The following is a 17,055-nucleotide window of genomic DNA, read 5'->3' on the forward strand; positions in this document are numbered from 1 at the left end:
GGGAAGGGTATGAAACATCCTCACGTCTCCTGCACAGCCTGGAACATGACATTTGTGTCCATGAGTTGCCATTTTCGCTATCCTCTCGTCATCGCTATCGCTTGTTTACCTGCAGTCCCGATGATTCGGCTGCACAGTTCCGCCTGACAATGAAGATTGGCTGATATGCACATTTTTGGGGCGTACATATTAATGATCCCAGTGATTGCATCACAGTTGGTGTTATGTTGAGAATCACTTATTTTTCTGTGGTGTTTTTCATGTACGAGATTTACATATGAAGGAGGAGGCAATGGCATTTGAGACGGTATGTGATGTCCATGTACTGAACTCTTATTATTTCACTATGGCAAGGTTAATAAAATGTTTAATTCTAAGGCACCTTTAAGGTTGGAGTGAAACTTTGCAGGATAGTGGACCTTGAGGGCCAGAGTTGAGAACCTCAACATTGTACGATTTTGGGATGTCCGTGTCTGTGGTCGTGGCTCCTAAACGGTGGTCCTATGTCGTACAGTGAGAACGGTTCAAAAATGGCCGTTGTCACGTTCTTGAGACCAAAGATAGCCTGCAATCATTTTCTAACAGTATCCAAAATGTGTAATGATCATTTTGCAGCGTGTTTGCTGCTATGACCCAAGTCTAATGTCTAGCCAATAAAAATGCAATATGAAGTGGCCAATTGATCAACGCAACATCACATAGATGTTGAGTTGGCTGATTCCAACAGATGACTGATAGTTATTTGATTATACACTAAATTTTCATTAATTATCCCCCATTAATTATCATGTACTATAATGCAAAAAAAATGTCATTATTCGCCACTATGAATAAGTTTAAAAATTACAATCAAAATATTTTCAAGTGACTGACTGACTATTTTCAGTGACTTTTTTATGTAAGCATATTTAAATATAAAATATGGACTCTTCACCATTTAGGAATAATGGAAAATACATGCATGCATACACTCATACCAATTCCTCTCAGGTAAATAATGTAAAGCACTCCTGTTTACTTACAGCTGCAAACATATATTGCATAGTAAAATGGATTTTTGCAATACCAGTAATTGGAAAATGTGCTTAATTCACATGGAAATGTCACAGTGCAAAAAAATCTAAATGATCTGTAAAATAGGCTTTACTTTCTTTATACATCATTTAATTTCTTTTCTTTTTTTTTTTATGACATTCACTCATTAATACATTTATTTATTCAGAGCTGGTCTATTATTTGCTTGAACACAACCTCGAGTGGGTTTTTTTCCTTGGTCTAGGGGCTTAAGTGTCATGCAAACCAGTAACCACAGTAAGGAAATATGGGATTCAAGCAGAGACCACACACACAACCTCACTGTCAGGCTAAAGCAAGACTGGCCAACCCACCTGACACACTTTTACATCAGTTGGTTGATGAAGAATAGCCTGTTCTACAGGTCTGAACAAACAATACCCCATAGATACACACTTCACCCACTTCTGAATGCCTTTTTTTCTGAATTCCTCTCAGGTAAATAATGTAAAGCAGTCCTGTTCACTTACAGCTGCAAACATATATTGCTGTCTACCGTCTATAGAAACATGATACAGCAAAATCTCATCAGCTGATGCTTTGCTACCCCCGCAAGGTGTATATCGTCGCACTGCTTGGCTCTAACCTGATGGGTAATTTAACATTCTGTACATGTCCATCACTAGTGGTTTGCAGAGGCAGTCGTGATGACTTTGTGGCTTGTAATTATGGGCTGTCACAACCATTCTCTAATGCTGGCAATTTATTGCAGTCTAATGCTCCCTAAAGAGCTTTGTAAGTGTCATGAAAATGCTTATGAAATCTGCACGGTCACATCTTTGTACAGTAGATTATCATGCAAAAGATTTGAGTCTAAAATTCTTTATAAGTATGAGAATGCAAACGCTGCTTATTTTTTTTAACACTTTCACATCTTTTAGTAAGGAATAATTATCTCTGGTCCATTGAATTAAAAGAAAATAGTGCACACCCGAGGTGGTAATGCGTAATGTGCAATATTTTCTAATAATTCAATAGACCGGAGTTGATTATTCTGGTTATGCTATGGTTACCACACTTCAATACATTGTTCTAATGTTGGTATGTCAAGACATTAGTCAAGTTTTTGTTCTTAAAACACTTTTGTGTGTAGGACTAATTTTTTACTCATCTCGTCCCAAGCCTCCGTTATTAATTCCAAAACTTCATTGATAGCAGACTAATGCAGTTATTAATGCAGTTATTAGAGGGAGAGAGATATTAAGCATCTGTGCGTCTCTTAACAGTGTTCACAGCACCGTCTCTAATAGTGAAAATGTAGTTTTGTGACAAAAAACATAGCAACATAGCAAAAACAAGCAAATAATTTGTTGTTTTTATCCTATTGTGTACTATGACTTGCTTGATCAGTCTTGCTGTGTGTTTTGCTCTTTTGCTGTTGTCAGCTGTAAGGACATTTTAATAAGGCCATCCTTAAAAATATTTTGGTTTGCAGTAACAGTAAAAATTTTTTAAAAAAGGGTCGGTAGGTAGGTCTATATTTTTTTTTTTCAAATTTTAATACAAAAAATTTTTACATTTTTGGTGGTGGTGATTACGTAGGTATGAATTTAAACAAATTGGCATATCGTGACATCACTGACTGGGTCTTCAAGCCGTGCCTTCGGGCGTGTAGGCTAATTGCAGACTATATAGACAACAAACAAATTGAAATATTTGTCAAAAACATGTTTATTGCATAAATTTCAGGTGCATTCTTTAAGAAAAGGGTCCAACCACCAGCTAGCTGTCATTGACTCAAAGCTGTCAACCCTCCCTTTTTTTCCGGGTTTCTTTTCCGGGTTTTCCGGGTTAGCTCTTTTCCCACTGTCTTCCCGTTTTAGTATTTTCCCGTGATATGTTTCTTATTTTTATGCTCGATTGTGTTAACTCAGAACACGCAACTATCTGTGTCTCTGAAGTGGCTTGCACTTCTTGCCAGACCAACGCATCTGGTGATATAGACTAGTGCATTTGAATATTAAAAAGCAAAAAGTTGTTTTTATGAATTCAATTAATTAAGTAGCTATAACCAGCTATTCAATCAAGAGCAGTGAGTGAGTCCTTATCTTTTGTTTGACAGACAGCAGTAAAGGCTACTGCCCCTTTAAGACCTAATACAGAGATATGCATCGTCTTTCTCAACTGTATCCACCTTTTTCCGGGGGGCGCTACTGTAAAAAAGAACGTGGGTACAACTTCCGGTGAGACAGCGGAAGTAGTATGCCAATGGTATTTTGTGTGCTAGTTAGTGACGAGGCTACGTTTTTATTTAATTATTCGGATCATTGTTTTAATATGTAAAGTCGCAAACCTTTAAGAGAGATGTCGTTGCGGGGCTCAGGGACAACATGTGCTGTTCGCGGGTGTACAAATAACCAGACTAAACTAATTCAGTGGCGTAAACGTGAGTGTTTTGAACATAACTAAGTCAGAGTGTTCCTGCCAACGATGGTACAGTTTCCATCGTCTCCCAATAGACGACGAACCAAAAAGAATATGGTTGAAGAACTTAAACTTAAAAAAAACATCCAAACATCTGTTTGTGTGATCGTTTCACTTCGTTGACAAGAAGCCAACACAGGATAACCCGTACCCAGCGCTTTTTCTGGGTTACGAGAAGCCACCGGAGAAGAGACGCCGACCCAGGGCTAGACATGCTAAATTTATTTAATTAAATGTTCTGGATACCACTGCTAACTGAATGTGCAAGTAAAAAATGTTTTGATAATTACTGTCTTTGTGTATTTATTTCTTCAGAATATCCGTGGACTAAAACTGATTGTATAGTGTAAACCAGGGCTATTCACATCTTAGGCTTTCATTGTGTTGTTGGCAAGGCTTCAAATTTTAAATTTGTACTTTTTTTTTTTACCAGATTGTGCCACAAGGGTTAAGTGAAAGTTCCTGTGAAGCAACATATGCAGAACATGAATGAATGACACACACTAAACATTTCAATTTAGTATTTATTAGTTAATTAATTAATAATCACTTTAATGCAGCAGCGTTACGCCCGTTTCACACATACTCCGTCTGCAGTGCGTGTGCGTTGCGTATTTTTTTCCGTACCCATGTTAACGGATGACAGCGTTCACTGCACGCGGATGCAGTCCGTCAGTCCGTTCCAGGAGCGTTGGGTCTGCAGCAGTGCACGGATCGTTTTCGTACCGAGTCTATTTTTTGCTGCGCTGCGCTGCGTTGCGTTGCTGCATTAAAGTGATAGAACATTTTTCGCATTTAAATAAACATGTACTGACGCGAAAATCTAGTAATTTCAAATCGGATGCATATCATTTAAAATATACTCGTTTCAAAGTCAACACATGGCTTTTTTTCTCAAGTAAAGCAACAAAACGACACCTTACCTGGCATTGAGGTAAAAAAAAATGTACCATAATGGAGAGCACTCGTACTTTCTTGGAGGTGAAAAGCAAAGTTATTTTTGACCTGCAGGATTTCTTTTAAAAGGGTGTAAAAACGAAAGAAAAGACGAGAGTCGGCTGTTTTTGAATAGACTATTCTAAGTTTCTAATTTAAAATGTTTATGATTTTAGGCTATAACCTATGTTTAAATGTTTTGCCTTTTGTGTGAGCTAAATCTAAAGTATATTTATATATAAATATGAATTAATGAATTGAAAAAATGTTGTTTAAATGTAGGCTTGTAGCCTACATTAACCTGTCTACTCAGAAAGATTAAACAAAGAGAATTGCAATTCTGATGAGCTATGATCAGTAACAACTTCTGGATTTTAAATAAAAAATCATTAATAAATGCTGTGTTTGTGTATGTAAAAGCGGATCAGTTGCGGACTGCAAACGCAGCATATGTAAAGCACTACAGGGTGTGGGGCTCCTGCAACGCACACGCAACGCAACGCGCACCGCACCGCACACGCACTGTACACGGAGTATGTGTGAAACGGGCGTTATGATGGGATACGTGAAGGCTCTCGCTCGGCTCAACGTCCGCTATTAGATAAACTAGGTTGTTTCCAACATCCTTAAATAACACCCGACCGACTTTATCACTATGCAAATACTGATACGCCTCTGAGCTTTTCAAATTGCTCATTGCCTTACCATCACAGGCTACTGAATCAAGAAAATACGTGATACGAGGCCACTTTTTTACGTCATCTTCCCAACCAACTACAGCGGAGGGTAAAGGTACTGTTGTTTCACCATTTTTAAGTTCGTTGAGGTTGTGTTCCCACATAGTTAGCACGTTTGGATAGCTTGAATGACTGTCAATTGTTAAATGTCAATGTCGTCCCGCTTGTTTATTTCGAACCGGAAGACGCGCCCACTTTTGACGCAAGTGTTCATGGGGCGTAGGAAACTTGTGGATAAAGTTCTCTTAAGGCATATAGACTGTCTGATGGATACTCATCAAGATCGACATGTTGACATACTTTTTGTGTGAGTTTATCCGTTCAAACCAAACGCAAGACTTGAAAGAACTCAATATTTGCGCGCTGTGAGACGTGCGCGCGCTGCGCACAGAGACAGATCTTCTCTCACTGCAGAGGGTTCTCATTCGCGTCTTCTGGAGAATATACTGAGTGATGACGGCGAAAATGACTGGTCATACGGCAGCACTCGCATGCATTGAACACAGTTTACAAATATAGACCGTTTTGCCCATGTTTTCTTTTATTATCGCTGTTGTAGTGCACGTGTATCCATCGACAGAACCATACATAAAGCATTATTTTTCAAGTTACAACCAGTGCCGCCGCTCCCACCACGCGCTGGGGTCGAGCAGAACACACGCTACCCATAGCAACGCGTTATGACAACGACATTTCAGACTGACAGAGACAAGATAAACGGCTTTTCCGCCATTTGTTACTGTTTTGTACACTTTGTTATATTAATTATAATTCAAAATCTGTTTTATTCGCCACAATATAGTAATGATAAATGTTGAGAGCGGCACTTTTGATTCATTTTCAAAAAGGGCAGGGGCTCAAACTAAGCCCTCCCTTCTGCAGTGCACTTGCCCGGTGTGTGTAACGTGTCCATGGTCCTGACTCCTGTCACACAATGCGGCGAAATCTCCGACAGGGCTTTAACAGTCTAACGTTACAGTGAATGAGAGTATGAGCCGAGCCGAAACGAACGCACGTGCAGGCCATAGTGTGACATCCGTTAACCATAGTGTAAACATAGATGACGTCACGGGTTTTTATATAAAAGAAAGAACGTAGCCTTCGTTTGTATGTAGGCCTAGGCAATTTATACATTTATAATACTTACTAAAATATAATTCATATTATTTTATTACTGTTGTATTAGTTGTTTGAAAAGTAAAAAAAGAAATTGGTCGGTCTTAAAGCCAATTTACAACCGGCAAGTCGGTCGGACTAAAAGGAAAAAAAAATAAAAAATTGAGTCGGCCCTAAATTGACAGGGTCGGTCGGGTTACGGCAAACAAGAATATTTTTAAGGATGGCCTAACTTCAACCTGCTGGAACTAGTTTAGCCGTGTGTCTCCCTGAAAATAATTGCACACCTTAGAACATTCGTCAGCCAATCAGATTCAAGCATTCAATAGCCCTGTAGTACAATTTCAATTGATGTTCTTTGCATATTATTTCCCAGTAACATTAGCATGCTAAAAACTTCCAACTTTACCTGAAAGACAGTCAAACCAGTTGTTGTCCAGGCTGAACTAGAACCGGTTTAGAAACTAATTTAAATCACCAAGAAAATCCAGAGACCGCATTTCCCACATGCCAGTTGCCGCTTCCTGCTCTCCTCAGTTGTAAGTCGCTTTGGATAAACGCGTCTGCCCACTGCATAAATGTAAATGTAATGCCACCTTAATTTATGTTTGTTTTATACTTGCATTTTTCGTTCTTGCTCTGGTCTGAATACTGTTTAATTTCATTTAAAGGATTTGTTGCTAGGAAAATAAAATGTACATTTATATTGTTTGTTAATGTTTCATTTTATTTTCCAGTATTATTACTAAATGTAATAATTAAATGTGACTTCTACACCAATGCGACTTATGTGATTACATCCTAGTGATTATTCATTACAAATTTAGCATTTTATTAATTAAGGCAACGTTATACGTACAAAATGCGATCTCACACCCAATTCATATGCATGAGGTGGCTAATTCATGCGATTACCATTCATACCATTTGTCTAAACTGCAGTGATGACTAGGGCAGGGTTGTTGTAAGTCATTAGTTCGAAATCATACGAATTGGGCAACTCGTCAAATACGTACATAAAAAAAAGCCTCATAAGTGAGGTTGTATGAATTATCCACCTTGTAAAATGCATACGAATGAGATTGGCAAAAGAGATTGATATTTATTAGCCTATATGTTTAGTAGGGGTTAGAGCAGCATGATTAATTGTTAAAAGTTTGCAATCTTGATTCAAACCCCCCTGCGATCTTATTTCTAAATGACGACAATTACCATGGCTGTTTCACTCCACGTGTCAGTGGAGCGTGAGCAGCTCGTAGTTTTTGTTGCCCTTGTAAATGAATGAGAGTCGGCCATTACGCTTCTGATGTGAACGTTGTCATTCTTTACTGTAGGCAGCGAAAACATGTGCTGAATCAGGCTTTAAACCAAAGACTTTAGGGACTTTGGTTACCCCTTTAAAGTATGATCATCGCACTGCAACATTCAAATCCGTGTTCACGTTGCCGCTGATCAGCTTGACACTTGTATTAATTCAAGTCATCGCTTATCGCAACACTAAGGGTGCGTTCACACTTGTAGTTCAGTTAGTTTGGTTCGTTTGGTCCGGACCAAAAAACAAAAACAAAACATAGTCCTGGTCCGATTAGCGTTCACACTGGCATTTTTAACAGCGAACCCTAAAGTTACCGAACCAAAGGCTCAGGGGGACGATCGCAACCTGATTGGTCGGCACGTGACGTAGGAGCTTGCTTACCGAACATTCAAAACAATGCATAATCATTTTATTGCTGTACATATGGCATTATTTTTACCCGCTGAGAACTCATGATTCAAAACAGAACCAGGATTTCCTCCGTTGTATGCAGAAAAGAGACGGCAGTTCTGTTGTCTGTACTGTCAAGTGGGCAACACAGGTCCTTTGAAGAGAAGAACCGGGTAAGCTTTTTGTGCGTTTTTTCAAGCATTTTCGAAACATGCTCGTCGGACCAAATATTGATAAGGCGCTACCTCGTTGCTCTACATTTGCCCTCTAACGTTATTCATTTTGAATACACGATGGCACGTCGTCAAATCAACTGACTATGCGTTGCATCTTGTGACATTATGTCCGGTTTTTGGTCCGTTTACATGTCTTTGGTCCATGTTGTGTTCATATATCAATCGAACCGCACCAGAGCTCGTTTGGAAGCAGGCCGAGACCCATCTTTTTAGCGGTCTCGTCCGCTTGTTTGGTGCGCACTAGGGTTCGGATGCCAGCGTTCACATATGTTCAAATGAACCGCACTAAACGAGCAATCGTACCAGGGTTCATTTTAATCGAACCAAACATGACAAGTTTGAACTAAGTTAGTCAGATTCTTCTTCAGTATGTGGAACCCCTGGCGTTTTAGCTTGTATGTAAATGTGTGGTATTGTGGATTTTTTTTGTTTTTTGTTGCGTTTATATTGGTATTACTGTATTGGTTTTATGTTTGTTTTTTGGACCGTGTGTGTCCTGAATGAAAGTTTTGATTCATTGATGGTTGATTGATTGGTTGATTGATTGATTACGCCAGGAGGTGGCGACAAGAAAAGTGTTTGTCATTGAATCCTTCATTCAAGAGATTCATTCACAAACGCTGATTCATCCAATAATGAAGCAAGTCTTTATTAATGAGACAAGACTCCTCCGTTCAAATTAATGTATTTATGCCAGAGCCAGGAATTTACCAGAATATGCCAGAAATGTATGTCTAGTTGTCTACTGTTTTCTTTCTCTCTTTCTTTCTCTCTCTTCTCTCTCTTTCTCTCTTTCTTTCTCTCTTTCTTTCTTCCTTCCTTCCTTCCTTCCTTCCTTCCTTCCTTCCTTCCTTCCTTCCTTCCTTCCTTCCTTCCTTCCTTCCTTCCTTCCTTCCTTCCTTCCTTCCCTCCCTCCCTCCCTCCCTCCCTCCCTCCTTCCCTCCTTCCTTCCTTCCTTCCTTCCTTCCTTCCTTCCTTCCTTCCTTCCTTCCTTCCTTCCTTCCTTCCTTCCCTCCCTCCCTCCCTCCCTCCCTCCCTCCCTCCCTCCCTCCCTCCCTCCCTCCTTCCCTCCTTCCTTCCTTCCTTCCTTCCTTCCTTCCTTCCTTCCTTCCTTCCTTCCTTCCTTCCTTCCTTCCTTCCTTCCTTCCTTCCTTCCTTCCTTCCTTCCTTCCTTCCTTCCTTCCTTCCTTCCTTCCTTCCTTCCTTCCGACCGACCGACCGACCGACCGACCGACCGACCGACCGACCGACCGACCGACCGACCGACCGACCGACCCGTGGGAGAATCGCAATCTCAATTTTAAACACAAAAATCGTGATTCTCAATTTATCCAGAATCATGCAGCTCTAGCATCAGCCAATAATCGTATCGACCAATAAATGAATTATTTTCACATTGGCTGATCAGCCAATTTGTTTAAAACAGCCACTGATCAGGGCTGAATATATTCTGTCAATCAAAAGGGGGTGGAAAAAAGTGTCAGACTGCAACCCATACTGTGTGTGAACTGTGCAGAAAATGTCTTGTGTTGAATTTAGAGCAAGTTAACACGACAATAAAGCATTAACGGTTAAAAGCAAAGTTAAAGCTGGATATGTTGTTGCCGAATCTTGAGCAATATTTAACCTGTCCGGCAATGTGCCAAGGTTACATCCACCTCTGGGATGCTCGGATCACAATGTTATTCATCTGTTACCAAAATATAGGCAGCTATTAAAGAGGATTAAGCCTGCCGTTCAGCATGTTTAAACGTGGTCCAGAGATTTGGCAGAAGAGCTAAGAGGCTGTTTTGAGTGTACTGAATGGGGCTTTTTTTTTTAACAATGACTGTTGTAGTAATTATGAATTTTTGAGTGATACAATAACCTGCTATGTCAATTTCTGTTTAAATTCTGTTGTTCAAACAAAGAATATCAGAGTCTACCCAAATACACTGAACAAAATTATAAACGCAACACTTTTTTCCCTGTTTTTCATGAGCTGAACTCAAAGATCTAAGACTTTATGTACACAAAAGCCTATTTCTGTCAAATATTGTTCACAAATCTGTCTAAATCTGTGAAGTGAGCACTTCTCCTTTGCCGAGATAATCCATTCACCTCACAGGTGTGGCATAAAGATGCTGATTAGGCAGCATGATTATTGCACAGGTGTCCACATGGAGACGTGTTTAGCTGTGTATGTTAAAAAATTGTACCATATTAGTGTTTCGTCCAGACGCATCTGCATTTTAGCAGCCTGAAACCGGGTCCCAGAGTGGATAAATCTGAAACGGACACCCCTGCGTTTTCGTGTGTACAGTCAATCCGTATATTTTGTGAAACGTTGATGTCATCATACCACATCCCGCACAGTAAAGACTAGAAGGCAGTTCAACTTACGGGCACAGGGCATGCGCACATCAATATTGCGTAATTTAATTACCGTATGTTTGCATTATTGTAAGGGTATGGTTTAGAGTTGGGCCAGGTGTAGGCGTTAAAAAAACACATTCTGCTAAGTAGCAAATAAATGTATTATTTTATCGTGAGATTTTGCCTCACTTCCGACTATTACTGTACCCCTTCTAGCCACGACTCTTCTTCTCCGTTTTTAGCTTATTTCTGTGGCAGAATTACAGCGCCACACACTGGTCTGGCATGTATACCACATTGTTTTGAGTCGGTTTCAGTGGTTTCGTGTGTACGCAGATATTTTTTTGAGATGAGGGGAAAAAAAAGATTGGATAGGGAACACTCTAGCTGGACAAGGCAGACCCACATTAAGATGTTTGGTCTGGAAACTCACCATTGACAGCTCAATCCGAGGGGCGGGATAAACGGTTGTCTTTCAAACTCCCTCTGCACGCGATAGGATAGCGCTACAACCAACCAGAGCAACGAAGGTGAAGCGGCGCTCGTTGACAGATTAAACTTTTGCTGTATCCGGTCGGCAAAACTCAGAACACATCTTTCCTTTTTAAGAATGACTTCAGTGCCGTTCTTTGTTCTTTTCTCAGAGAAAAGCTTAACTCCAAGTCTTCCAGAGTCGCGGTCAAAGCTGATTCGAAAGACCGCCGTTCGCCAGTTTCTGTGTTTACTAGAAGCACGCAAACACAACTTGGCCGTCATTATGTTAAGCCCCGCCCACCGACTCTATACACGATGTGATTGGCCTGATCAGAGTTTGTTTTTTACAGCTTAGAACTGTATTGAGAGTGGCTAGACGGCACTCGCGGCAGTTTAGATTCGCTGCCGCTAGGGTGCGGCTAGTTTTCTAGGCTATCTAGCTTGTGGATGTGGCCTAAAATGTGCAGTTTTATCTCACAGCACAAAGATGTTGCAAGCTTTGAGGGAGCGTGCAATTGGTGTGCTGACTGCAGGAATGTCCAACAGAGCTGCTGTCCATGAATTGAATGTTCACAGTAGGTACTTCCTCTATATATAAACCAGTTTTCATAAAAGTAGAGTAGATCATAACTTAGAGTAGATCCATAAAAAGTCAAGACAACTTTTGGCTCGTCTTATGAAACTCAAACCTCAACAAAAAAAATGTTAGCAAAATAAACCTCATTCATTTTAAGGTTATTCGGGTACATTCAGATTTCTGGTACAAGAAACCTTGACTAACATTGTAAGTGCATCGCAGGGAAAGGGTAAAAAGTCCTTTTAATTAACATCACATCGTTTTCTCATCTCTTTGGCTATTAACTGGAAAGATGTGCAAAAAAAACACGAACATGTGAAGTCAATGAGTTCTTTAGATCACAGCTCGTATGAAGGCTTCATTTTTGTAGCAATGTGATGTTGACATTTGGTATGCGCTAATGACCGGTTTTAATTGGTTGTGCTCAGTGTGTGTTGGCGCTCTGAACGCAGGTAACATGTTTACACTATCAGGCCTCACACTGTTTTCTCGTCTCTCGACACGTGCCAACATGCCCATATGCCTCGAGACGCGTGGCACTCTGAATAATTCACAGCCTCTCCCGGGGCACATTGTTTGGTGTTTGAGGGCCTTCACAACGGGCACGGTGCCAGCGTGAAGGTTAAATGACCTCATAAAAGCTGAGGGAATCTGGCTCTGCTATTTTGAGTCTTTTTATATAACACTGATATAGGGATGGGCCCAATGAGCACAAAGTAATTCTTTATCACGGTTAAAGTAACGCAGTAGTTTGTTTATATATATATATATATATATATATATATATATATATATATAATATATATATTTGTTTTCATGATCAAGTAAAACTAAACTGAATTAAATTATGTTTGTATTTATTTGATGATCTAATGAGACTAAATTGTAGTGATTTTTAGTAGTAATGTTTATTATATTTTAGTATAATTTTGATAATCCAGTGAAACCAAGCTAAAATTACTTCATTGTTTATTTTTTTATTTGTTTGTGTATTTATTTTAATTTTGATATTCTAGTCAAACTAAGCAAGTTACTCATTTTTTATGTTTATTTATAATTTTTTGATAGTCCAATGAAACTAAAATTAACTTATTTAAAAAATATATATAAATTATTTGATAATCCAAAAAATATTTTAATTTGTTTTATTTACATTTTTATAATGTTTTTTTTTTAAATATTAACACCGAGGCTGTCAAACAATTAATTGTGATTAATCACATCCAAAACAAAGTTTGTGTTTTGTGTAATATGTGTGTGTGTATTATTTTATTACACACAGACGCACAGGCATATTTTTGTATTTGTGTTTGTATATAATTTATATTATATATAAATATAAATATTTCATATATGAATATAACACATTTGTTTTAAATATATACATCCATGTGTGATTATTTATGTATACATAATAATTATGCACAGTACACACACATATTGCACAAATACAATTATTTTTTGGATGTGATTGTTTGACAGCATTAATGCACCAAATGTAACCAAACACAGGGTTTAAACGACTTTTAACTTAACATTGTCTTTGTGTGAGATGCTAAAAAGTGTTTTTGTAAAATTGCATATAATTGTAAAAATACTAGGCTGTATTTGAATGTTTGTCAGTGGAGAATCGTTCCCATTTCCTCCATTATGATGTAGAGCTGGAAGTGAAGGGTTGAGCTGGATTAATGGATCTTCCTATAATGGCTTCGGTCCTCCATTACTTCCTTGTAGAGCCTTTCGGGCTCGAAGAGGTTTTAATTCAGCCTGTCTCCAGGGTCTTTTATCTGATGACTGTGCTGTCGTGTCACACAGAGCTGCGTATGTGGTTATGAAGATGACGTCAGTCTTTAAATAGACCGACTTGGGTCCGGTTTCACCGACAGGGCTTCGATTGAGCTAGGATTAGGCCTTAGTTCAATTAGGGCATTTAAGTAGCTTTTATGCACATGCTTTGGAAATGAACATTTATAATGTGCATCTTGAGAAAAAACAATGACACTGACGTATTTTAAGATATGCTTTCAGTTAAAATAGCTCAAATATTCATTTTAGTCTGGGACTATCTTAAGCCTTGTCTGTGAAATCGGGGTTAGTCTTAGTCATGTTTGACCATCGATGAACAGATTTAATAAATCAGTCATGGATGTGTTCGTGTGGTGTTTCTCAGAGAGTAATTGTTTGTGTGTCCTTTAACAAACTCCTCATGTATCTTGTTCTCACTCTGGTATGCTGTCCGACTTTCCACGAGTTAAGCCGTGTGTTTGTCTCCTGAAATCATTCAGCTGTCAAAGCGGGGCCTGACAAATCCACTCTAAATACCTGAAGCCAGCTGCAACAAACCCCTTTAGTCAAGAAAAGCTTTAGTGATAATACCCTCACAGTAAAACTAAAGCTTATGAAAAACCAAAGATGATAGACTTGAAGTCAATAGTTTGTTTGAGTGTTTTCAGCTCTCAAGAAAACAGCTTGACTAGAGTAATGGATAAATTGTGACTTTTTTTGCAACTGTGCAGTGTTTGTGACCCTGTCATGATGCTCTGATGCTCTTGGCCTTATTCTGCAGCTCTGAGGTTCACACCCGATGACAGCAGAACACCGTTTTCACCGCTGTGCAACAGAGCCACGGCTCTACACAGAAAAGAGAGTTCTTTTATTGGGTTGCCACATGGATAGTTCCTTTATGGCCATGAATAAGCTATTGAAAATTATAACATACTTAATTGTCATAAAATCGAATTTAGATGAGGAGAGGAGGCATTTATATCCAAAAGCTCGGAAACCACACGGTGAAGTCGGACTATAACATTAATCGTCAGATTGACTGAACATAATGTGTTTGTGTGTCTGTCACTTCCACCAGTTCCCTTCTTTATAAAATGTTGATTCATAAAAGCCTCTATTAAGAGAATATTTTTCTAAACTGCATTATTACGTTTTAAACCTGTTTAACATGCATTAAATCAGCCCTATTTTTATTTAATTTATCTTTTTTTAAACTTATATTATTATATATATTATATTTATATATCTTTTAAAACTATATACATTTACATTTTATTGTACATTTTTGGTTTATTTATTATATTGAGTCAAAAAAGCATGTATTGCAAAAAAAAATGTTTCTAAACTTTATTATAATACATTTTAATAATTTTGTTAAACATGCATACAAATTAGGATCAACCTTTTTTATTTTATTTTATATTTATTATATTACATAATTAGTGACACACTGAAATTTCGGCTATTGAAAATAAATATATATATCAAAAATACCTTTTAGTTTCGGCAATTTAATGTCCATTACTAAATAAAAAAAACATTTATTTGGTTTTTGGTTAAAATTAGTTGCGATGTCTTAGTTAATTGATACGTTCGAATAAATCTTTGATTAAAAACAAGTTTTTATTACAGCCGCCATGTAAATGTTTAAATTTCAACATTAAAAAATTTATATCATTAAATTAGTGTTGATTACATTTTTTGTGTTTTCAACTAATTAAAAAAACATTTAATTTGGTTAAAATGAGTTGTGATGCATTGCTAGTTATAATAATCATGAGTGAATGCTGTTCATCTGTCTTTATCCATCCTTTGTTCTGCTTCCTCTTTTAGGGTTCCACCTGATCCCTCGCTTGCCCTCTATTGTACCGGAGAGCTGTCTACTAATCGTGGTGGGCCTGCTGGTCGGTGGTCTTATGAAACTGGTAGGCGAGAATCCTCCAGCGCTGAAATCCGATATATTCTTCCTCTACCTGCTGCCTCCCATCATCCTCGATGCGGGATATTTCCTACCCATACGACCCTTCACGGAGAACCTGGGCACCATTCTCATGTTTGCAGTGGTGGGGACCCTCTGGAATGCCTTCTTCGTTGGTGGTCTGCTGTACGGGGTGTGCCAGCTGGAAGGCGTTCATCTGGGGCAAGTGGACCTCCTGTCCTGCCTGCTGTTTGGGACCATCATCTCAGCCGTAGACCCTGTGGCCGTGCTGGCTGTGTTTGAGGAGATCCATATTAATGAGCTGCTCCACATTCTGGTGTTTGGGGAGTCTTTACTTAATGATGCTGTCACTGTGGTGAGTACACTAAACGTACAAAAAGAAATGGCTGATATGTGTGGTTTATGACAGAGAATTCTGCACAGAGCGTTTCCCACTAGATCTCGCAGTAGCAATGTTATTAAAGGGTTAGTTTACACAAAAATGTCAGTTATATCATTAATGACTCGCCCTAATGTCGCTCCACACGCGTAAGACCTCCGTTCATCTTCACACACAGTTTGAGATATTTTATATTTAGTCCGACAGCGTATCTGTGAATGAGTATATATATGAATATAGTGTGAATAAGTGAATGCGCATTATACTGTCCATGTCCAGAAAGGAAATAAAAACATTATCAAAGTAATTAACCCAAAGTGGGTTAATTAGAATCTCTTGAAGCATCAAAAATACATTTTGGCCCAAAAATAACAAAAAGTACGACTTTATTCAGCATTGTCTTATCTTTCGCGTTGGTTTTCTAACCTCAAATAAAGATTCAAACGGTTATGAATCAGCGGATCGATTCATGATTCGGATCGCCAATGTCACGTGATTTCAGCAGTTTGACACGCGATCCAAATCCTGAATCAATATGCTGTACAGCATACGTAAACACACACACACACACACACACACACACATGTTGGTCTATGTGGTTTACAGGGACTCTCCATAGGCGTAATGGTTTTTATACCGTACAAACCGTATTTTCTATCCCCTTACACTGCCCCTGCCCCTAAACCTACCCATCACAGGAAACATTCTGCATTTTTACTTTCTCAAAAAAACATCATTTAGTATGTTTTTAAGGCCATTTGAATTATGAGGACATTTGATATGTCCTCATAAACCACATTTATAGTGTAATACCAGTGTAATACCCATGTAATTATACAAATTTGTGTCCTCATAAACCACATAAACAGGCTCACACACACACACACACACACACACACACACACACACACACACACACACACACACACATTTGTTTTTGTGAAATGTGGGGACATTCCATAGGCATAATGGTTTTTATACTGTACAAACCATATTTTCTATCCCCCTACACTGCCCCTGCTCCTAAACCTACCCAACACACACACACACACACACACACACACACACACACACACACACACACTCACACTCAAACTGCTCCTGCCCCTTAACCTTTCCATCAGGAAACATTTTGTGTTTTTACTTTCTCAAAAAATCTCCTCCTGTATGATTTATAAGCCTTTTGAAAAGTGGGGTAATGTCCTCATATTTCCCCCTCTCCTTGTAATACCTGTCATACCCATGTCAATTTACACATTTGTGTCCTGATATTTCACAAAGACAAACACACACACACAGAAAAAGTGGTTTTATCATG

At 38.7% G+C, this 17,055-nt stretch overlaps 1 protein-coding gene across 1 annotated transcript in view; it reads left to right on the plus strand.

Annotated features, from left to right (window-relative positions):
• Positions 1-17,055, plus strand: part of slc9a1a (solute carrier family 9 member A1a) — a 72,758-nt gene that overhangs the window by 22,442 nt on the left and 33,261 nt on the right. The window contains exon 2 of the mRNA XM_067447842.1: positions 15,253-15,713. Coding sequence (XP_067303943.1) covers positions 15,253-15,713 — 461 coding nt within the window. The remainder of the gene's footprint in view (positions 1-15,252; positions 15,714-17,055) is intronic.

Source organism: Pseudorasbora parva, chromosome 7 (genome assembly GCF_024679245.1).
Source record: "Pseudorasbora parva isolate DD20220531a chromosome 7, ASM2467924v1, whole genome shotgun sequence".
In the NCBI taxonomy this organism is placed as follows: domain Eukaryota; kingdom Metazoa; phylum Chordata; class Actinopteri; order Cypriniformes; family Gobionidae; genus Pseudorasbora; species Pseudorasbora parva.